At 37.1% G+C, this 23,003-nt stretch overlaps 2 protein-coding genes across 3 annotated transcripts; one reads left to right on the top strand and one right to left on the bottom strand.

Moving 5' to 3' along the window:
* Positions 1-90: 90 nt before the first annotated feature.
* On the top strand, positions 91-4,775 carry LOC109035870 (18S rRNA (guanine-N(7))-methyltransferase). The gene is made up of 6 exons (XM_019049681.2): positions 91-255; positions 1,232-1,269; positions 1,906-2,084; positions 3,040-3,233; positions 3,679-3,917; positions 4,532-4,775. Exons 1-6 carry the CDS (start codon positions 211-213, stop codon positions 4,677-4,679), a joined length of 843 nt encoding a protein of 280 aa, XP_018905226.1. The 5' UTR covers positions 91-210; the 3' UTR covers positions 4,680-4,775.
* Positions 4,776-6,611: 1,836 nt separating this feature from the next.
* eIF3c (eukaryotic translation initiation factor 3 subunit c) lies at positions 6,612-22,910 on the bottom strand. Of its 2 annotated transcripts, none has more exons than XM_019049605.2 (15): positions 22,751-22,910; positions 22,383-22,513; positions 21,810-21,942; positions 20,509-20,653; positions 19,787-19,935; positions 18,460-18,673; positions 16,830-16,977; positions 15,569-15,831; positions 14,895-15,258; positions 12,868-13,083; positions 11,936-12,076; positions 11,137-11,275; positions 10,376-10,569; positions 9,208-9,550; positions 6,612-6,917 (listed from the first exon to the last, which is right to left on the bottom strand). In XM_019049605.2, exons 2-15 carry the CDS (start codon positions 22,476-22,478, stop codon positions 6,802-6,804), a joined length of 2,661 nt encoding a protein of 886 aa, XP_018905150.1. In that variant the 5' UTR covers positions 22,479-22,513; positions 22,751-22,910; the 3' UTR covers positions 6,612-6,801. The 2 variants fall into 2 exon arrangements, with proteins under 2 accessions (XP_018905150.1, XP_018905159.1); XM_019049614.2 differs by having other exon boundaries at positions 22,383-22,509; positions 22,751-22,859.
* Positions 22,911-23,003: the final 93 nt, after the last annotated feature.

The following is a 23,003-nucleotide window of genomic DNA, read 5'->3' as shown; positions in this document are numbered from 1 at the left end:
TCTTGTCATGTAGGTTCCACCAGGTCATGTAAGAGCGCAGCACTGTTCGCTTTTTGTTTACATTAGTGACGTCACTGTTATCGTTTCTAGGTTAGCCCATGTGTACTCCTCCTGGTACTCCTGGAATTTGTGAGAATAAAATTGAAAATCTTAATTATCTTCAGAAACACCCACAAGTTCAGTTGATTCTGTTTCCTCTTCGTTTGAAACATGTTTTCAAGAACAAGACCTGAACACAAAGCACCCCCTGATTTAGTGAGTTTTATTGATATTCTTCTAATTTCTTCTGTTCATTGTAGTAGGACATTTTGGCAGAATTTCAAACAAAGTTCAGCCAGATTTTTTGGTAAATTTTCAAACATAGTAACCGTCTGTATCAGGCAAGCCTCACATATTCCATGCACTGGTTACATAATCACACCAACATGCTACACTAAGCGAGCTTCTCCTTCATGATACTAACATGTGAAGGGAACCTCCTGTATCGTCATGATGGTGCTTCTGCTTGTTCCGAATCGCTGCTATGAAGGAATGATAATTTTACACCCAACATTAATAAGAGTAAACCAGGGCTTATGGTTCTTGACTGCCATGTTGCCTGACTCCCTCAGGATGCTTCGTACTCTCAAAGGGCTCTTTCCTAGGTCATATTTCAAAAAACTCAAGAAAGAGCGCTTATCAGAAAGTAACCCCTGCCTGTTGCCTGTTGATAGCCACAAGAATTATAAATATCAGCCCTATAGATTGCTGTAACAAACCTCAGCAAACATGGAACTTTCGCTGTTTGTATCAGATGATCCATGATTTCATCTTGCAATATTGAAAAACCTGATTCATTTTCCAAAACCACGACTTCATTGTTACTTGTTCCACACAAAATGTATTATATAAGGTGATTCAAAAGTCCAGCATTACCCTCATTACCCCTTTGGTTCTTGCCCTTTTCAAAATGGTCCTGTCAAAATTTTGGATGCTCCCAAAAGGCGTTTCCCTTGACCTCGGAACACTCAATAAATCTCAAGTCTCTATCTCCATTTGTTCAAAATTTACGAGGGTCAAGCCGAGTGCTGGTGATACGGGACTTTTGGATCACCTTGTATAGCCGCAAGTTGCCATCTGTCCATCACTGTACAAGTTAACATCTTTTTTTAAGAATTGACTTGAGAAAATTGATAACGTATCCATATCATTTCATGTCATAATCTGATTTATTTGTTAACTTTTATTTCAGTTTTACGATGAAAAAGAGGCTCAGAAATACACCGGAAAGTGAGTATGAGTTTTTCTCTTAAATTTTTTATAATTGCAATCTACCGATGGGTAGGTAGGTATTATGATATTTCCTAATACTGTATGGTAGATGAAATTCTTGAATAAATAAAAAAAAAAAAAGTATTATTCAGATGGTAAATCTTAACATTCGTGAGAGTTAAAAAATATGTATCTACATGACGGTGTTTTAAAAATAATTCATCTATTTCACACCATAAATAAGAAATATCAGTTTATCAGTGTTGGTACATTTTAACTCTCCAATGAGCTAGTTATGTCATGTATCAAGCCATAGGACTTTGATTTTTTTTACATCTGCAAGAGCTGCTAGGAAAAAAGAAACAGAAAGTTACAAAATCATCGGTTTTCTTAGGTAAGGTAGCAAGAATTCTGTCAAGACTGCAGATGGAGATTAAAATTCTCAAGCAGCTAATCTGTGCAAAGTCATGTATCAAAACACAAGCCGTCAAAAAGTTTGAAATTCAACTTCCCTGATGGTAATACTTTATTTTTTCTATCCTTATTGTTTTTGAGAAAAGGAAGGAGAGCCATATATTTCTCATCAACACTTTTCTTACTTTTTGAGAAATTCTTACTGTCCAATGTGTATCAAAAAAATATTTTTGTTTACAGTTCCAGAATGATCGAGATTCAAACCCAAATGTGTGAGCGAGCAATGGAATTGATGCTCTTACCGGAGGATGAGCCATGTTTTCTATTGGACCTTGGTTGTGGATCTGGCTTAAGTGGAAGTGTTTTAGAAGAAAATGGTCACTATTGGGTTGGTGTTGACATCTCTCGAGCTATGCTTGGTGAGTTTTTTAGTTAACAGTTATATCTCTCAAGAAAAGGACAGTGTAATCTGAAAGTCCTGCACTGCCCTATCAACTTACGTATTCTCGCCTCTTTTCAGGAAGATCCTTCCAAAATTTAGGGGGTTTCAATAGTCATTTCCTACGGCTTAGGAGCATTCAGAGAATTTCAAGTCTCTATCTCAATTAGTACCAAAGTTACAGGGGTGGTCCAAGACTTTTGGACCACCGTGTTAACTTTGATAAAAATCAGTAAGCGGTTCAAGTATCGATTCAAAGAGAAAATATGCTTGTCTTAGTTCAATTGTCAACTGAAGTGATAATAGTGACTTTCTTTGGCATCATGTAGTCAGGAGATGTACTTATAGTCGCATAAATAATTGTGTTTTTGCTCAGCACCTCTGGCAAGTGTTGTTTTAAAGTATCCTGTCCCTTTGAAGTTACCATTATACGGCTCTGTCAAATTGGCAGCTGTGAACTTCTCCATGGACCACTGAATTTGGCCTTAAATGGTTTTTTTTTTTTTTTTTTGTCATAAAATTAAAATACTTTCTCCTCAAAATTGCCTTTTTCTCCATGTGTAAGAAAGAATTTAACTCATTTTACATACAGGATCCTTCTCAAGGGAATTGTTTCATGCAATGAGATTTCTTCAACAAAAATCATGCTCTGTTTTCTCTTTCTTGATTGGTGATAAATTTTTGAAATGAACAGGCTCTTTCAAGACTTGACCTGCTGGTCGAGTTCATATTGACGTAGCAATTAATTGAAAAAAGTCGAACTGAAGTCTTCAAAACTTGTTTGCTTACTGCTTGCCATGGGCATAAGCACTTGTTTTTCTCTTTTTAGTTTTCTCAAACTCATATCACCAGTAGACGTCTGAAACGACCAAAGCTGTGGTTTTATCATTTACCATTTCTGAAGTAACAATGGTTTTCTTTTGTTCTCTTCATAGACGTCGCGCAAGAAAGGGAAACAGAAGGTGACCTCATTTTAGGAGACCTGGGCGATGGTCTTCCTTTCAGAGCCGGAGCTTTTGATGGAGCCGTGAGCATTAGTGCGTTACAATGGCTGTGCAATGCGGACAAAGTCAATCACAATCCTCAGAAAAGACTCTATAAATTCTTCAGCTCACTTTTTGCCTGCTTGGTAATTTGTCCTTTATTCTTTGTTTTTTTCTATTCAATTCAATCTAATTCATATAGTTTCCAACATATTGTCAGTGAAACTGGAAAAATGTGAACCTTAGTTTCTAATGCTGCAGACCTCCATCCTAATTTATTTTCCCATTAGAAAAATGCTCAACGTTATTCCTTGGAAACTGCCTTGATTTTTACTCTCTAAGTGAAGATTGCTTGAAATATCTGACTCAAGGAGCTGCAACTATTATCTTTTCTTTGACTTACCCCAAAGACTGGTCTTATAAAAACTTCTCAGCCAATTAACTCTGATTTCATCAAAGACATGTTGTAATTTACAAGAATTAAATTTAAGTATAAAAATGTACCTCTTACAATTACGGACCTCCTTTGATTCATAGTGGTTGTGAAAGGCGTTTATGTTGATTTATTAAATTTGAATTAATCTTTTTCAGAGCCGAACCGCAAGAGCAGTTTTTCAATTTTATCCAGAAAACTCTAAGCAAGTAGAACTGATCACAGCTCAAGCAATGAAAGCAGGATTCTATGGAGGCATTGTTATAGACTACCCTAATAGTACAAAAGCAAAGAAATTCTTCCTAGTCTTAATGACTGGTGGTTCAGCACCTCTACCTAAAGCACTAGGTGTGGAAGAAAGTCTACCGCAGACACAAGCCCAGTTCACTTCTAAGAGGTATTTACGTATATAATAATATTTTTTCGTCTTCTCCTCCAATGGTTCAATTGTATTGATGACTTTAGTCGAAAAATGCATATCTCATTGCAGAATTTTGAGTTTTTAGCAGAAATTTGAATTTTGTGCTCAAGTAAAATTTTTGCATTTGTTTGATTATTTTTAGGAGGGAACTAACCATAACATCCCCTCAAAATTTTCTGTGAATATATTTGAATGAGTAAAGAAAATTCATAGAAAAATTCAAGGAAGACTGTCTTTCAGTCTTCTAAAAAATTAAAATTGAAAGGGAGTTTTGCATTTTCCGATTTTAGCCATCGATATGCAGCAATTTCATTTATTTGTATAAGATTTGAGTAGCTCATAATTTATGGTAGTGCTTGTACATAGAAATATGTCAAACCTATCAGACCACTACACTTCCATCTTCAAATCCAATCCATTCATAAAGTAAAATTCCTGTTTCTATTAGCTTCATATGTTAAAGGTCTTTCCTGCACCTATTGATTCTTTGATTGTAGTTCATAAGTACCTGAAGAAATCTGACACATGTGTGTTCTGTTGTCAAGAACTAAAGGAAACATTTACCATTGACTTTGAATGTTTGTTCACAGGGAAAAGTTCAAGAAGGGAAATCGCAAGAATGTAAAAAGTAACAAAGAATGGATTCTAGAAAAAATCGAGAGGCGGCGGAAACAAGGAAAACCAGTCAGAGAGCACCTCTCAAAATTCACTGGACGGTCAAGACCCACAAAATTTTAACAACTCCACTCGGAACCAACGATTCTGTTTATGTCATATTCTTGTTATGCTTCTTCTTTTCTCTATAATGTGTTTTCAATAAACTCTCTCACAGAATTTTGGGTATTTACATTATTTCAGGCAAAGTCTGTAAGAATCTCAGTTTTTGAGAGTTTCCAACTAAAAATTTACGAGGGTATGTACTTCGAGTCAAGTTTAGTTTTTGAAGTAATAGACTTGAGTGAAAAGTTCATTTTTCTCGAAATAATCAACCAGAACACAATTTCCGTTTTTCCTACCCTTCTGATTTTTTTCTATGATTTTTTTCAACTTATGCAATGATTATTTGGATCGAATTTAGTAAAAAGGAACCAGCGCAATTACAGTGTTGCTAAATTTTGCTTCTTCATAATTGGAACATTTAGCAGAAAGGAACCAGCGCGATTACGGTGTTTTCAAAATCGTGCAACTTCTTCTTTTATTTTAAAATACTTCATATGTGAGAAGAGTATTAAAATTTACACAATTATTTTCCTTTCAAATAAACAATTTTTTGGTGAAAAGCCAAAACTATTTGGCATTCTGGGAAATTTTTTAGATAGTTATGAAGAAGCAACATTTTTACAAGGAAATTCAATGATGATCCCTGATCAATCCATACTCGGCTCAATTCCATTTTCCTTTGAATATAAGGCTCATCATTTCTTGGTTTTTCTGTCCTGCGATTGAGCCATCATAAGAGCAAATACCGTAACATGCAACGCCAATAAGATTAGAGATACTTATTACACATTTTGTAGCGTCCCTAAAACTCCTTAGTTATACATTTTTTCCAAGAAATATGGATCAGAATTAGGGGGATATTAATTTTTTCTCTTTTCTTTTTGGTTTTTCTCTAAATGAAGCAACCAAATGTTTTTCTCTTGAAAAAAAAATAAAAATGAAAAAAAATACAGTAGTGAAACTGGCACATTATGAGGACCGTCAAGGGTGCCTGGTAATGATCGAGCTCTTTGAATTTGAGATAGTAAAATTCGAAGGAAAAGAGGTTCTGTATTTTGGGTAGAATACTGCTATGCTAAGGAAAAATGCCCTATGAGTCTTCAGGCGTTGCCAAATTTCCTATGGCAAATCACTAATTTCCAGGAAATTTTTTTAATATTTTTTCTGCCAATGGAGAATTTGCAAGGTCTGAAATTTGATGAATTTCCTGTTTAAGTGGAATCCTCTGAGTATACTGAACACGAAGATACCCTTGATTCATAAATTGAGCAATTATTAGAGGAGATATGACAAAATAACCGATTCCGCTAAAATACATGTGTTTAAATGGAAAATGCCGCCAGATGACGTCACAAGGCGGCACATTTTCTCACTTTTAAATCAATTTTTCTCCAATTTCCCATGTCAGAAAAAAATTATGAAAAATATTGCGAACTCAGCTCATTAGGCACTTTCAGATGAAGCAATAAAAAAATGCGTGCAAATTCTCCATTTCTCAGATAATTTGTTTGTAATTTGATCTAAAGTGTCTGAAAATTTCAAGAAAAAATATTCATAATTGTTCTCAAAAATAAACATTTAATTGAAGGAAATTTGGCAACTCTCGAATGTTCATGTGGCGTTCTCCCTTAGCATGCCAGAATAAGACTCTGCTATCAACCATCGCCTTGAAACTTGGTATTTCAACTCAAGCTTTTGTTTTTTTAGATTTTTTAATTCTTTTTTGACGGTTGATAATAACCGGGAGACCCGTCAAAATGTACCGTAATTTGTAATAATTATTGTGTGTTATTTCAGCTTTGTCCCCACCTTTTCCTGTCTATTTTTATCAACTCAAGTATGGTGCTGTTAGGGTACATTCCATCATAGATCATACTTTAATATATAAAAAAATTCTAAAATATGATAAAGACTTCATTCAAAAATCAAGAAAATAAAATGAAAGAAAGCTTGTTGAAATTATACAAAATATTTATTAAACAAATCATCAGAGTTGTCAAGAACACGTAACTCGCGATTAAGTTCAATGCTAGGTAGAAAAGGTGTCGCTTAACTTAATTTGGTTCCTCAAGGCTTCACAATGCTCACTTCAGGAAGAATTGCAAAATTCACTATTTATAAAATAAAACAATGTATATGATTAATAAGCACGGCCCTCCTGTCTATCCTTGCGGTTCCTGTTCCAGTCTTGGCCCTGCCTGTTGTATCCACCTTGCCTGTAGTTTCCTTGTTGTCCTCCGCGAGGGAAGAACGATCCTGAAATGAAATTATCAGCATTAGTATGACACAAAAAAAAAATTGTTTCACGTAATTCAAAGGACTAAAATGACTTTCAAGAAGGTCCCAAAATGTGTCGAATGGAATTTCTTTATGGATCAAAAATTGTGTGAATACTTTAAAGTGAAAAATTGAAATATTTAATACTCAGGTAGGTACTTTTAACAGGCATCTATCATTCTGAAATAGATGTAAGCACAAGAAATGAAAATAAGAGAAAAACTAAAAAAAAAAAAAAAAAAACCTGTTTAATCGACCCTTTCCAAAGCTCATGGCTTCAAAGTATTAAAGCAACTAATTGATTAATCACATTATTACATGATCTGAGATAAAAATGAGTCGATGAATACAGGGTGTTTCAGACCACCCGTACCAGGCCTTTTTCTCGGTTGGTATAGGTCGTACGAAGTCGGAGACCGCGGGGTTGAATAGGGAATTGACCCCAAGGAATCCGAATTTCGTGGTCCCGAAACCCCCCCACCCCCCCTCGGGAGGTAAAGGGGGGGTCACGATGCTAAAAGTCACGGTTCCCGACCGAATTGCGGATAGATCGCATCAGAATTGAAAAGCACGGAAAATTTCACGTGGAATTGACCCCTAAAAATCCAAAATCGGACCATCCAAGGCCCAAAAATGACCCCCTAAAGAGGGGGACAGTACCCCCCTCCAATATTTCTCTTTGGTCTCAAAATTGACGTAAATTCTCCAGAAAAAGACGGTTTCCCAGGTAATCGACCTCGAGAAATCCAAATTTCATGGTCCCGAAGCTCCTCTAGCTCCCCTTGGGGGTTAAACGGGGGGGCCCAATTTAAAAAATCAGGGCTCCTTTCCGAATCGCAAATTGATTGCATCCAAATTGAGGAGCAGAACACATTTACATCTTAAGTGACTCCTAAGAGTTCTAATTGATCCCCCTGAACGGCAGAAAGTAACCCCTGAGGAAGGGGGCCTCGCCCCCGCCAAAAATTTCTCAGGATTCCTCTTTGGTCGCAAAATTGACGTCGGTTCTCCAGAAAAAGACGGTTTCCCATGTAATCGACCCCGAGGACTCTAAATTTCATGTTCCCTGAGCTCTTCGGGGTCGATTACATGGGAAACCGTCTTTTTCTGGAGAACCGACGTCAATTTTGCGACCAAAGAGGAATCCTGAGAAATTTTTGGCGGGGGCGAGGCCCCCTTCCTCAGGGGTTACTTTCTGCCGTTCAGGGGGATCAATTAGAACTCTTAGGAGTCACTTAAGATGTAAATGTGTTCTGCTCCTCAATTTGGATGCAATCAATTTGCGATTCGGAAAGGAGCCCCGATTTTTGAAATTGGGCCCCCCCGTTTAACCCCCAAGGGGAGCTAGAGGAGCTTCGGGACCATGAAATTTGGATTTCTCGAGGTCGATTACCTGGGAAACCGTCTTTTTCTGGAGAATTTACGTCAATTTTGAGACCAAAGAGAAATATTGGAGGGGGGTACTGTCCCCCTCTTTAGGGGGTCATTTTTGGGCCTTGGATGGTCCGATTTTGGATTTTTAGGGGTCAATTCCACGTGAAATTTTCCGTGCTTTTCAATTCTGATGCGATCTATCCGCAATTCGGTCGGGAACCGTGACTTTTAGCATCGTGACCCCCCCTTTACCCCCCGAGGGGGGGTGGGGGGGTTTCGGGACCACGAAATTCGGATTCCTTGGGGTCAATTCCCTATTCAACCCCGCGGTCTCCGACTTCGTACGACCTATACCAACCGAGAAAAAGGCCTGGTACGGGTGGTCTGAAACACCCTGTACAATTTGTACAGTTTTTTTGTATGTTCGTTCCTAGCACTTGAGAAGGATCAGTTCAATTAGAGAGCAAGTATTGAAAATTCAAGTTTCTAAGTTTTCTTTTTTCTCCATATTATTGCAATTCCTAGTCATGAAATTATTTTGAAAAATGGATTTTAGGTAAATATTATAAACAACACACTCTTAGATATAAAAATAATTATGCCTTAAGTATTGTTCTTGATCGAAAAAATTTGGAAAAATTTGATTCTGACTTGGATGTGCATGAACGCTAAGTAGGTAGGCTAAAATTCATCAAAGTCAAAGTGGCACCAGTTGGCATGAAATGACCCTACTGTCAGAAAAAAGGAGTGGAGAGGAATTAAAGTTTTTAATTTCTTGTTATTCACACCACTAATCAGCATTTGGAAGTAAAATTAAGCTGTGAAAATAAGGGGAATTCCTAAAAGGGAAATAAAAATTATGCTATTGGAGGAACTCTATGAGTAAGTAACTCACCAGGCTTCATTTCATAGATGCGTTCTTTAGCATCGACAAAGTTGTTAACTTTGTCTGCCAATTGGAGCGCAAGCGATTGTAGGCGAGTTGGTTCACTTCGGTGCATAACAACTGTTTGAGTTGGGTCGTCCAGAGATGCCATTAGCTCTTCATTGATGATCATTTTACTAATGATTGAATGGACAGTAGAGTGACCTAGCTCGAACATGTCAGCAAGAGTCGGCATGGAAATCGTCGAGTAGACATGTGAGTAAGTGAAAAGATACGTTCGTAAGGACTCTTCTTTGATGAGTCGAGCTAACATATCCCTCACTTTGTCATTTTCATAGAATAGATCCCAGACCTACAATACACATTAAAAATTGTATAGAACTTATAAAAACTAATCAAAGTAGAAAGAAACAAAGATGTGTTAATACAGCAGACTCTCGATTATCCAACACCATTTTTTCACCACTAAAATGTACATTTCCAGACACGACAGGACAGAAATCGAATTTTTGGGCAAAAATTGAGTGAATGTTTGGTTTTTTAAACACATTGTTTTTTCTAATTAATTGACTCGGTTTTACAAATACGACAGAAATTGGCCGAGCTTGTGCTTTCTGCTTACCAACAGAGCTTGAAATGGTATTTTTTTCAGTCTTTGTTATCATACATCCCCAACTGGCACATTGGGTCGGATAATCAAAAGTCTTCTGTATTAAAATAACATTAGAAACATAAAATAGACGCCTTGGTTGGCACCTGGACAAAACAGTGTCACTAGAAATGAGAGCTCCTCATGAACAATTTCAAGTTTGGAGCAGGAGTTTATCAGAAACCATTTAAGACAAAATAAGTCCTTGTGGTTAAAGAATTGCGCACAAAGTAATTAACTTTACTTCCTTAAAAATCTCAGTTACGATTCTTCTACTTTCAACTGTAGGAATGACATCAAAACATGGTGCTGGACAGTCATGATTTATTCATTCCTAACCTGGTTGATAAATAGCTTGTAGCTTCCTACAGTTATGAAAATGTTGAGATGAAAGAGATTTCGAACTTCTTCCACAAGCTACAACTTTTTTTGACGTTGCTTTGCAATATTTCTCGAGGAGATTATTTTAGCATCAAAGCAGAGAGACCAAGAAGAAAGAAGTTATATTCTTCAAGTAGCCACAGTTACCTTTGTATTCATCTTCTTGTTTACGATGAAATCTCTGCACGCCTGCCAATTTCCATTGCGCATGGCTTTACTAGCTGCGATGATGTGTTCTCTCATGGTCTCGGGAGGTCCTATGAGTGATTGACGTTCACTAGTTCGCAGTAACTGATAGAATGTTTTTGAAATCATGCGTCTACGGGCATCAAATTCATGAGCTGAAAGTTAAAACCAAAATTTAATATGAGAATAATGGTCTGGGCGTGCTTTTGGCTTCCTTGGAACAGAATGAAAGGATACAAAAAATGAAAATGATAGCTAAATGAAACCATAACATTTACAATTCTTTGTGGAGGTTTCAGTGTTGCAGCCAGGGCTCAGAAGTGTTTGGTATACGGCTTCTTTGGTCCTGCAGGGATTGAAAAGGTTCGGTCCGGCAGAAAATACACATTTCTTGTTGAAACAGGGCATTTTTCTCTCTCAGTTGAACTATGCAATTTCCTTGTAAAATTTGCATGATTTTTTTAAAATATTTCCTAAGTTCCTAAAGATAAAATTACTACTTCCTGAATGATTTCAGGAAGGCGTTTCTTGGTAGGCGTTGCGCTTACTGTGATCAGCGGAAAAGTCTTTGCTGTGCTGTACGTCCCAAATATTTCACACTTAAACCTCAGGCAGAGAGGCGTCCATATAAAAAAAATTCTACTTTTAAAACCTCTTCCTCTATTCCAAATGTCTTTGTTGACTTGAAGAAACTTGAATAAGAAAAATATGAAGTTACTAACCGGCCATGTATGGAATTTCTGTGAGCATTGCAGAGACTAAGTAGACACACTCAATGAGTTCCAAATTAATATGCATGTGGAATGCCATCTGTCGTTGTTTCTCAACTTTTTCTTGCTCTTTACTCCTTTCATGTTGCCGCTAAAAACATTACAGTAATAAAATTAAAAAAATTACAAGACATTATTTACTAGTATATAGAGAGTAATTACCGAGGGTGCAGAAACTTCCTGCACCACCTGTGATGGGAACAAGAAATGAGAGAGAAGCCTTGTTGGATTTCTACAATATTACTGTTGAATCAGCATTTTAGCGGTCAGAAAAGTCCTATTTTTAGGAAAGAAAGACTTGAAGCATGACTAATTGAGTTCAGGAGGAGGCTTTCAACTTTCAGCACCCATGTACTTTACTGGAGAAATATTACCCCTTTCACTTGTCTCCTTTTCCTAGAAAATTGTATGATTCTGTCCTCATGAAATGACAATGCTTTCACACGAAAATGTAAAATTTCCAGGGTCAAAAATTGAGACATAGATCTAAATCCTTACTCAAGAAACTGGCATGGGGAAAAATTTACTCTTCAGTAGAAAATAACGTATACACACTATTGATTTGGCAGCACTAAAGCTCATGAACTTGCGGTAAAAACGAAATGATGTTTGTGTCTTGCTTGGCAAAGTAGCAGCTCCTGATGACTCAATAACAAATATTACACATTGTATGAGCAGATCTGATAAATTGGTAGAAATTAAAGTTTCAAGAATTTAAAAAAATTCATGCTATATAGTAAAAGATATATACCTGAGGAAGTAAACCTTGGGCTAACAATTCCTTCATTTTACCAGTCATCATTAAATCTACTAGACAGTTGTGCGCATCTTTGATGTTGGCGTGACGGAAAGCGCATAAACCTAGATGAGCCATGGTTCGGTTGTATAAGATCTGTGGTGATGGAAAAAACACATTATGTGATTAGGCAATTTGCGTGGTAATTTAGATAAATGATGGAAAATGACTCTTTATGTGGTGAATTTTACAAGCAGTGAATACATAATACAAGATCTGGAGTATAAAATCTGACCAAAAAACCTAGAATAACGTTGAGTATAAATGATATAGATGGCTAGATTCACTACCTCAGATCGTAGTAAATTTTTACTCATGTTTCAATTATTGAAAGAAACAACAGGCTGTTTTGATTAAAATTCTCTATGTATTTTTTTCACTCTTTCCTTAAAAATTAGAAGGAAATATTCTTAACACGCAGGAAGACCTTCCAGGATTTCTTTTTGAGTAATGCAGCAACATAGAACAAATCACTTTGAAAGATATGCCAGTGATGAAAGTCAACTTTTTTGAGCTGTAGGGATATATTGAGTATTTTATTATATGAGGCTCAAAAATTCCAAAGAAAAAGCTGAAATTGAAAAAAACACAATGGACTGTTCATAAAATACGTAATGCGTTGGGAAGAGAGTAAGGACTCGATTCCGCATTACGGGTCCATCGCCAGGGGGAAAAAGGGGAAATTCAGGGCTGCATTGCATAAAGCTGTTTTTCAACAATCTAAAATAAAAAATTGACTTGAGGTAGCAATTTTTCATCCACAATTCATCACAAAACATTGATTTAAAGGGGAGTGGCGCCGGCCTCTGTTAAGGATGTGTTACATTTTGGAATGCTCTTGCTTAATGACACCTTGATAACCAAAAATGAGAATCCAACCAACATACCTGTGTTGCCGGATCAGCATGCTGGATTGTATCTTGGAGATGAGACATAAGCATAAGATCTCGGGCTTGGAACCAATTATCATGGAGTGCGTGGTGATAGACATGGGAAAGAATGGCTCTTGTTCTCAAACGATCTGTATTATCTTTGTCATAAATATATTTGCACAAACGATCCATTACTTGTAGCGATGTAACCTCTGAAGGAGGAATTAGACCCTGAAAAAAATTACGCAAAATTATCAATCATAAATTAAACCATGAGTCGCTCCGGTGGCTGGGAGAACCAAAGCAGGGTGATCCTAGCCTGGCATGAGACTTGGTGCTTGCCTACCTTCTTAATAAGAGAAGCTATTACCCGCAGATGCTGCACTCCTTTGATTTTTATAGGGTTGCCATAATTTCTTCATCTTCAAATTTCCTGACTTTTCTCTACCCTTCTTTGCTTTTTCCTGACTCCAAAATTTCCTGACCTTCAAACAAAATTTCCACCTATTTTCTAGAGTTGGGCCGGGTATCCGGCGATTATCCGGCCAGATACCAGATATCCGGCTCCGGCCGGATACGATTTTCGCGAGTATCCGGATCCGGCCGGATAATCGCGCTATCCGGTTTTTGGACCAGCCGAATAGTGCTTTTTTGGCCCTGAAAATTTTGATACATTTTTGGTGATATTCTTTCTTTTTTCTTCCCTATCAATACAATTTTCTGTATTTTTTCCTGAAACTTTTGACTTTTTTTTCTTCTCCTTCAATACAGCTCTGTTTATTTTTTTTTCTTTCAACATGAATTACATGCTGCTAAGTCTTGCCGCTTTTCGGCGCACTTTCAGTCATGGTAATTGTTCGACCTTTATTACCGGAATAACGCACATGTTCTGCTAATTGACGCGATCGCAACGTAAATTCCTTAAGCCCGCGACCCGCGTGTTTCACTTTCATAGATGCAGGTGGAAAAGATAATAACAAACAACAACGCCACCAATATATGCATCATTCCCCGTTTTTAGTCGGTGCAAAACTCCGCATTCATCGTAGTGTCGCAGCACGCTGTTTGTTTCGGTAATATCGAAACGAAGGCCAATTAAGTTTGTGATCGGTTGAAACATCCATTTCTCTCGTTCATTTAGAGATTCTCATCAACAGAAATTGACCGAATAATTTTCCGTCAAGACAGTCTTTGATTTGCTGTGATTTTGGATTGGCATGCGGCGGCGGTGCTTTCAAAAGTGTCAGATTGGCAGCGCTGTTTTCCACTTTTGTTTTGTTTACATTTCTGACTTCTGATAACACCCTCCTGCTGAATATATGAGCACAGCTGCGAAAAGCTAGAAACTGCCTTGCTATATTTATGACACATATTATTTGTCAACCATGATTTTTGTACTATTGCAATTGTGACACTAGAAATAAGGAAAGAAATTCAAGGCCCGAATTTTGTTAGCTACGACCGATCGTGAGTCCTGAGTCGAGTAAACTTAACCTCAAAAATCGCGACATTTTTCGCGCGAAAAAGCACTATCCGGATCCGGTTCCGGTGACGCGAAAATTCCATTTCGGCCCAACTCTACTATTTTCTTTTTATTTTAAATACACTGACTTTCGCTAAACTTTGGGCAATATTTCTTAGCTAAGAAATTAAAGTATGAAAAAGGCATTCAGCAACTGGCTAAAAGATGATTAGCTTTAAAAATAACTAGGAAAGGTAAACAGTTAGCAGATCAGTGTTATGTTTTCATGATAAGTAGATATGTGACAAGTTCCCTGACTTTTCCAGCTTTCTAGCACCCCTATTTTTAGCTCATTTTCCAGAAAAAAAAAGTACCAATGGTAGCTACAGTGTAAGTAATTTTCTTTTACCATTGTTGCAGCAGATTGATTAAAACCGTAGAAATCTTGAGTAACAATTGTACTAACCATTCTTCCTTTTGACAAACTAACTTTTCTTGGCATGTATAAAATAATTCATGACAGGCATGTGATAAACCCTTCATACTGAATTGAACCATAACTTCTGGCAAAAATACTTACTTGTTTCTGTTTCAATACTTGTGGGTCGAACTTGTAGTACAAGTGCTCTATTTTCCTCAGGTAAATACGACATAGATCAGGGGCAACACCTTGCCTCTCGAGATATTCTTGAACTTTGTCGATGATCTGAGTAACCCGCTTTTCATCTTTAAGTCGTACAACATACTCATTTGAGTGAGGATCGCACTCTTTCAACAACTTGGTGAATTCCTCATCGAGACGTTCAACGATGGTGAGTGTGCAACCACGAATCCTGTACGGTGCCTTCTCAAAGTTTTCATCATCCTCGAGAATGGTGTCATTGATTATTACATCGTTGACAGTTAGAATCAGATCCATTGTTTGATTGATTCGGTCTAGAAGCCTGGAAAACAGGGAACAAAATTTAGAGACAAGGAAACAAGTTGATGTTGAGAAATTAAAATGAAACCTGGATTATAATCACTTTAATGGCAAGGAAAGTGGTTTCACTGAAGGTGTGTGACAATGGGTCCTATCAAAACAATTGATAAAATATTACTGATAAATTAGTTTTGCACACCACACAAAAAAATGAAAAATACGCAATGCTAAGAGGAATAAAAATAAAATACAAGGAAATAAAGGAAGAAATAAAAATAATTCCTGGCTAGGTGTGTAGATATCGGAGTAGTGCTATTTTAATCGGAACTTACTTTGCCCAGTACTCAGGCTTCATTGGATCGGACACTTTAGGGTTGTAATCGAAAATCGAGGAGACAATGGCCAACTTGATTTTAATGACTATGGCCACGCCCAGTCCTTTCAGCTCACAGATGTTTTGCAGCTCATGGAGGAGCTCTATTTGTTCCTTCCTATCTGTTCTCTTCTTACCACGTGCTGCCATAATTTCACCAAGCTTGCTCAGGACAATATCAACATTGATCTCTGCATCCTTGGCGAACATTTTTGGTTTTTCCTGTGGACAAATAACCACGATAGAAGAAGATAGGAAAGTTAACTTCTCGTAAGTTTAGGAATGATAAACTCTATAATAGATTAAAAATATAGTCTTGGATATAGAGCACCTTAAAGGACTCGGTTCATGATTGAAATTCATTCATTAAATACAAAGAATACGATCTGGAAAACGCATATTGCGTGTAAGTAGTGTAACAAAGTTCACTTAGAAAAAAATAAGAGAAGTTTTTGCCTGAACAGGTATTTTATTCATTATCTAAGAAAAACGAATACTTCATTTAAAAGGGAATATTTTTAACTTTTTATTGAGCAATCTATTTTAAAATTTGAGACATCTAGTCGCATCCATTCCTTATTATGTTAGAAGATTCTTTTGGGCATTATTAACGTTTCAATCAAATGAAGGGCTACCAACTGCTTCCAATTATAAAAATGGTTTTGTTCTCTCATGGAGTTTATAGTTGCTGAGCAAACTTCACGAGGAATTTAATCTTTATGAACCCCTTGGAAGTTTCCCCCTTGGAAATTTTTTAGAACAGCTATGGCAAAATGTGATTTCTAGATCTTGAAGGGTCAAATAACACATACCAATAGACCATTAGGAAGATGGGAGTGTAAGCTTCATAATAATGGTACACTTGAAATTGGTTTACTTTCTATAGTTCAGAAAAGAATCAGCAAAACTTACTTTCTGAGCGACTGTAGACAGTGTTTGATGGAAGTTTTACATTTTAATTGCACTAATTTGATGCTCACCAAGTCAATTTAAGTTGTCAAGTTATAGGCTTCAGCAAAAAGTTGTACAGGTTGCTGACGCTTAAACTTTTTAACTACTTGTGAACCAGTAGAAAGCTAAAAGTATATTTTTAATACTGACTAGAAAGTAGTAAGCATGAGAGCCCGTAAAAAATAATTTTGATGCAAGTTGAGCAAATAGTTCTCGTTTCTGAAGCCAAAGCTTCAGAAGAGTTTGAAAATATAAGATGAAATTCTTACAGAAGCAATGGCAACTCCGCCTTTGACAGTTTCCCATCCTCCTCCTTCAGCGTCTTCCTCTTCATCGTGTCTAGCTTTACGACGACCTTCTTTTTCTTTCCGCTCCTTTTTCTTTTCTTTCTTCTCTTCTTCCTCGCGATCCGTTGTTCTAAAAAAAAAAGGAAATGAAAGGATTCAAAGGATTTGGAAATGTTTAAACATACTGGCAGCTGCTTTACCTGCGGAGATGTCAAGCAACTACGAGTGGATCACTAATTTTGTCTGAAAAGGTGTAAGGAATTATTTCATCTTGTGTAGCAAATCAAAAGTCTTTAAAAAACCGCCAAATCTTCCCTGGTTCCAGAATTGAATTGGTGTGGCTACTATCTGTCTATCTGTCTGGCTGCTAGCTATCTTTCTGGCTTCTTGAATATCATGAGATTGATATCCAAGGGGACAGAGACTACAGTATCCGAGTTCAAGAAATGATACAGATTTCTTTAATTTTCTTCTGGCAGCCATAATGGGAACGTGGAATTATGAAAGCAGGGTGTCTACTAAAACAAGCTGGCCAAAAATTAGTTCTTTTACAGTGTTCTTTCAGTACATTCCCAAGAAATTCAGTGCCTCATTCACATGAAAATTCAGTACTTTTTCAGTATGTACCTACCTTGGACAAAATTCAAAAAATTTGAGTTTCTTGCTCAAACTGCAACAAAAATTCCTGACCATTTTGCAGATTTCCGCACTTTTTCGGTGTTTCCGGACCGCCCTTAAGAAATCAGTACTATTTCGGGACTTTCTGGAAATTCTAGACTTGTAGACACCCAGTAAAGAGCTCTCATGGTGTCAAGAATTCTAGACATGCTCAATTCCTAATTTTCTCTGATTTTCAGCTTATTCCCTGATAAGGAATTAAAGTTTTCTCCCTCTTAGCCGGGACTTTCCCGGTGCTCGAGCGATATGACTCCGGAGTTCCAGATGTAAATATCCGTTTTTTCCATATTTCAGCCAATTGTCTGGCGTACATTCAAATTTTTGATTTTAAAAGCTTTCCTGCAGGTTGATTTTTGAAATTTTGTGTTTGTCTGGCAGACATAGGTTAAACAGCGGAGCGTGATTGGTCGGCTATGTCTTATCACTGCTTTGTCATGCCTCAGGTGGAATTCACGACAAGCTAAAGGCACCTCTTGAATTCCTGACAGTATGTCGTCTATTCCACCTGACAAAGGCACGACAAAGCAGCGAAAAGACACAGCTGACCAATCACGTTCTGCCGCTTAACTTATGTCTGCCCAACAAACATAAAATTTCAATAATCGGCCCGCAGATGGTTATGTAATCTGGTCAATGAAAGATTCTCTATCATTCTGATGATTTAAGGGTTCAATCAGAATTTCTTTTTATACACAAACGAACTCAGTATTACTTTCATAAATGTTCTGCAATTGACTGAGGACCTGGAGAAAATTCAAAAGAGGTTAAGGAGAGAAATAAGTCTGTAAACAGTGGAAGAAGAGATCCCTGATTTCTGGAACGGAATCCCTGATTTTTCCCTGAAATTTTTCATTCCCTGATGAATCCTGGATTTTTCTATCTAGACACCATTTTTTCAGATGTAATGGGAGGCAAAACAGAAGATCTAACATACTTTTTCAGAAAACGCTCACGAATACTGGTGTACTGTCCTTCATCGTCCGAACTGGATTCACTGCTGTCAGAATCAGATCCCCAATCGATGGAATCATCACTGTCATCGCCAGTGTCTACTGCTACCTTTTTGGCTGGTTTCTGTTCTGTGGCCGTCTCTGGTTTCTTGAAACTTGCAGGAATCATGGGCTTGTCCTCGTCTGAATCTGACTCATCTGAAACCAAACCACTTAAGTGAAGACTTCTGGACGATTGCGTTGAATAATAGCTGCGAATAACTGATGCTTTAATTTTAAGACATCAGCAAAAGATGAAAAATAACTGTCCCTAAATTACACTGCCGTTTTTTTTTCACCTGCAGTCTTTAAAACTATAAAGGGAGATTACAAGGTGTCTAATAGAACTTCATTTGGGATTTTCTTGTTATCCCTTTTCATCTAAGATTTAGATGAAATTTCCTGATTTTTTTTTGCAAATAAATTGACACTCATTTGATTTTCCGAGCTAACATATTTTAAGAATTAAATAAAATGTTTCACTTCTTCACTTTTGTGCTAACTGCAGGTACCTAGATGAAACATGTTATACTCACTTTGATTTTCCTGATATTTTCAGGTTTCTTCTGATGGTAGACACCCTGTTTGATTTGTTATTTGACAGAAGTTGATGGCTTGAAATATTGGTAAAAATTTTTCAAATTCTTTACTTTCATATTAGGTTATTAGATTTAAGACAGTAAGCTAAATTCATCCAGGGGTGGGGAAACTTCCCAACCACGCGACCGGCCGTTCGCGTGAAATGGGGGAGCCCATGTGAGGACGAAAAAATTGGGGGAACCTTGGGAGGTATTGTTTTTTCTTTCTTCTTTTTTTTAAAGAAAGGGTTTAGGAGGAACCTAACTGTCAAGCGTGCTGTTTTTAGAGGAGCCAAACTGTCAACCGCGCTGTTTTTGGGGGAACCAAACTGTCGACCACACTGTTTTGAAGGAACCCAACTGTCGACCGCGTTACTTTATGTGTCAGGCAAAATTTTGCGCAAACTTAAAATGGGGGAACCTAAATTTATTTTGGGGGAACCCTTGGAAGTTTCTACACCCCTGAATTCATCTTAGGATGTTGAGAGTCGATAAGCTGTCAAGTCTGAATTTGGAGCTGTAAGACTTTTTTATGAGGGAACGTAAAATTTTATAAGGGGCAAAGATGCTATACACATTAGAGTCACGTCAGTTTTTAAGGCGCCAAAGCTTTCTTTTTGGATGCATTTTAGGCAAGGTGTTTAATGAACTTAGAATACAGATAAATGAGGTCGTGAGCAACAAAATGAGTTACCTTCTGGTTCGTCAGCTTGATCATCTTCATCGGGTAGATCTGGTTTCTCACGGAAGTTGGCGATTTCATCCTCAAAATCTTTCAGGTACTTCCTCAATTTTTGTCGCAAAGATGAGAGGGATTTGGAGTTATTTTTTGACATGTTTTTCCTGAAACAGCATAAGGAGAGAGGATGAGATATTGTTACAATTTAGTATCAGAATCAATTCTAAAGGATTTCTGAATGAGCACTGGTTGGCAGGAAAATGGTGCCTATTTCACAGGAAAACAGCTGAGAAAATGGAAGAACTGCCAATGAAAAAAGTATTTTTCCTTCTGACAATCTGACATTGGTTTACAGATTCTCAATTGACCAATCGGAATAAATCAGTGCCTATAGCTCACTTCATATCTTTTTGTAACACGGATTGAAAAAAGTCTGACACATGAAACATGAAAATATGAAATTTATTTTACAGGATTACTTGCACCTACAAAAAATTCGGTGAGAAAAATTTTGTCCTAGCATTTGCATAAATTATTCCATCATACTAATACTTCCTCTAATTTAGTCTTCCTTTAGACTTTTACAAATGTCAAAAGATAAGGATCCACTTCTGTGATGGGCAAGGTGGCATTATGGGGGCATTACCGAAAAAATTAACATTTATTCAGAATTTAGACACCTTTTCCTTAATAAGAAAATTTAACAATGACATCAAAACAAAACAGAGGTCAATTACCTGCCCTCACGGTCTTCCCAAACTTCGGTGATGAAGTCTTCCATCTCAGTGAGAATACGTAAATAAAATCTAGGAGTGCGGCCATTTTCTTCTTTTGAAATAACAGTCAAAGCTTTTTGATATGCTTTCGTAAGATCTTCAAAAGCTGAAATATTGAATAAGGGGAGCAAAAATTAGTTAAATTAAAATTAGGGAAGAACAGGATGAGAACTTTGAAAAACTTTCACGATGCATTCTTTCAATAATTTCACTCTCAGGAGTCTTCTACGCATGGAATATTCTGTACTTCCACGAGCTAAACTTAATTGTGGTAGATACCTACACAGCGAACTCTTGATTTTCTTGACACTGCTTTCTACAGCATTTTTCGAACAGATTTGTAGACCATCTTGTGTATTTTATCGGAGCATGTGGTCCTTTACAGCTTTGTGAAAGTGTCAGGTTTTTGTTTTCCAGGCCCATTTGAAAGTAGGATGAGAATACTTGAGCTCACAAGTAGGTATCACATAAGGATGAAATCATAAAGCTGTTCAGGAAGTTTTAAACGTAAACATAAATCAATAATTTAAAAAAAAAAAAAAAAAAAAAAAAAAATTCTATATTTCATTCTGTATTTTCCCAGAGGGAAATCAGTGAAACAAGAAATTCACTGAGGTAGATTTGTCAGAACAAAATTGTTTTGCTTTTTCTCTTTTTTCTGAATATTCTACATAGGTAAGTTAAGTTTCCTAACTTTAGAAAATTTGAACCTGCTGCATGAAGACTTAAATCTAACCTCATTTGTTATCGTTGATGAAAAACTGAAATACCTCAAACACATTCAATGATAGGCAACCATAATTACTGTTTATTTATTCAAGATGCCTGGCGGTGTGACAAGTGCGTTACTATCACATTACTCTACAATAGAGCACTGTCTGCCGGTCCTCTCAGGAACTGATTGTGGAATGCTGATCCGTCACCAATGAGAAGCTCTGATGTCACACCAATCCACGGAAACAGTTTGAAGCATTCCAACTTCACCCTTTTAAAGAAGCACGTTTTCTGACCTGGCAGGAAATTTTTTGGCAAAAATACTCTGACAATAGAGGCAAGTTGAAAAAGTAAGAGCTAGAATCCATGCCACAAAAATTTGATGTACTTTCACAGTAAGAGTGAGGAGCCACTATCTTGATTGTTTCATTCAAATTCAATACTCGACAAAGGACAGCCAATTTTCTGCCGCATTTTTTTGGACATGCTCACAAACTTTTTCAGCGTGGACAGGGATATAATATTTCATGAAAATATGATCATCTTACCAGTGAGCATGCTACTCATATCCCTGATTTTCTTGTGGTTCCTGATTTGTTTGATTATGTTCATCAAGTCTTCATAACGTTTCTCTCTAGATGAACGAACAACGCGTTTAGTATCTTCTTCATCATCGCTGAACTGAAATTCAAAAGTGCATAGATTAATTTAAAAGTGAGTTATGATAGGACTCCTAAGCTAAGACTAGCACAGATCTTACAAGAGATGAGTTTCAGATTTGAAATTGACGAGGAATATTTCTTGATTAAAAAACAGAAGGACATCAAAACAATCTGATTCATCGTTATGAAAATTAGGTTGATGAAGCTGTGGTTCAAAACTGAATACAGCTTGATATGCACATTTGCACGCGATTAAGATAGAACTTTCAAACATTTAGATAATACTAGCTAAATGTGAAAAAGTCAGTCATCCCTAGAAAATTTGTTTTCATGCGCCCAAGAGATACGGGAGAGAAGTGGGTACACACATCGCCTGGTATGAAGACGTAATTTTATAGAATGCTTGAAATTTCTGGTGGAGAAACGAGTAAAAAGACAATATTGGCGACTGGTACTTACGGCAAAGTTTGCTGCTGGTGCGCGAACTACCTGCTCCTCATCCGACCCACTATCCGACTCCGAATCGGAGCCAGTCGCAAAGAAACGACTACTCATGATGAAATTTTAATGCAACTGGCCGTTGGAACTGGCTGGAACAAAAAGCAGGTGGGTTATATAGAATGCAGAGGGAGCAAAATTGTAAATGAGTGACTTATTCTTTAATTCGTTGATAAGTCTCAAATATGGTACCGCTAAAGTGAGGTTAGGTTTGTGAAGATAACGATGCGAAAGAAATACCTCTAGATAAGAAAGTTTAACATTTCCCAATGAAAATTCACTTGGGATAACACTGAACACCTTAGAAATAAAATACACAGAATAATTACCCGATCTAAAAGGCCAAGATAGCGGTAAATGCTACTGATAATACTTCCACGCGTCGCATGCACGCTAGAAAACAGGGATGGACATATATCGAAGTCGAGTGCGATTGCGATTATTCGAATATTCGAAACTTTTCGATTACGATTGTTTGAGAAATCGAATCTTGTGATTTCGAATACTTCGAAGCAAACATTCGAATCTTGCGATTTCGAATACCTCGAGGCGAATATTCGAATATGATTCGAATCTTTCAAA

Source organism: Bemisia tabaci, chromosome 4 (genome assembly GCF_918797505.1).
Source record: "Bemisia tabaci chromosome 4, PGI_BMITA_v3".
Classification (NCBI taxonomy): domain Eukaryota; kingdom Metazoa; phylum Arthropoda; class Insecta; order Hemiptera; family Aleyrodidae; genus Bemisia; species Bemisia tabaci.
Note: the sequence above shows the minus strand (reverse complement) of the source record. Positions and strands in the feature narration are given on the sequence as shown.

Bases quoted from the DNA above. Each gene is read 5' to 3' on its own strand.
- eIF3c (XM_019049605.2), bottom strand. From the start codon at position 22,478: ATGAGTAGTCGTTTCTTTGCGACTGGCTCCGATTCGGAGTCGGATAGT. The intron at 10,570-11,136 runs GTTAGTAACTTC...TTTAACTTTCAG, and splicing joins AGAAATTCCATACATGGCCG to CTCATGAATTTGATGCCCGT. The intron at 6,918-9,207 runs GTGAGTTACTTA...ATTTCATTTCAG, and splicing joins CATCTATGAAATGAAGCCTG to GATCGTTCTTCCCTCGCGGA.
- LOC109035870 (XM_019049681.2), top strand. From the start codon at position 211: ATGTTTTCAAGAACAAGACCTGAACACAAAGCACCCCCTGATTTA. The intron at 1,270-1,905 runs GTGAGTATGAGT...TTTTGTTTACAG, and splicing joins GCTCAGAAATACACCGGAAA to TTCCAGAATGATCGAGATTC. The intron at 3,234-3,678 runs GTAATTTGTCCT...AATCTTTTTCAG, and splicing joins GCTCACTTTTTGCCTGCTTG to AGCCGAACCGCAAGAGCAGT.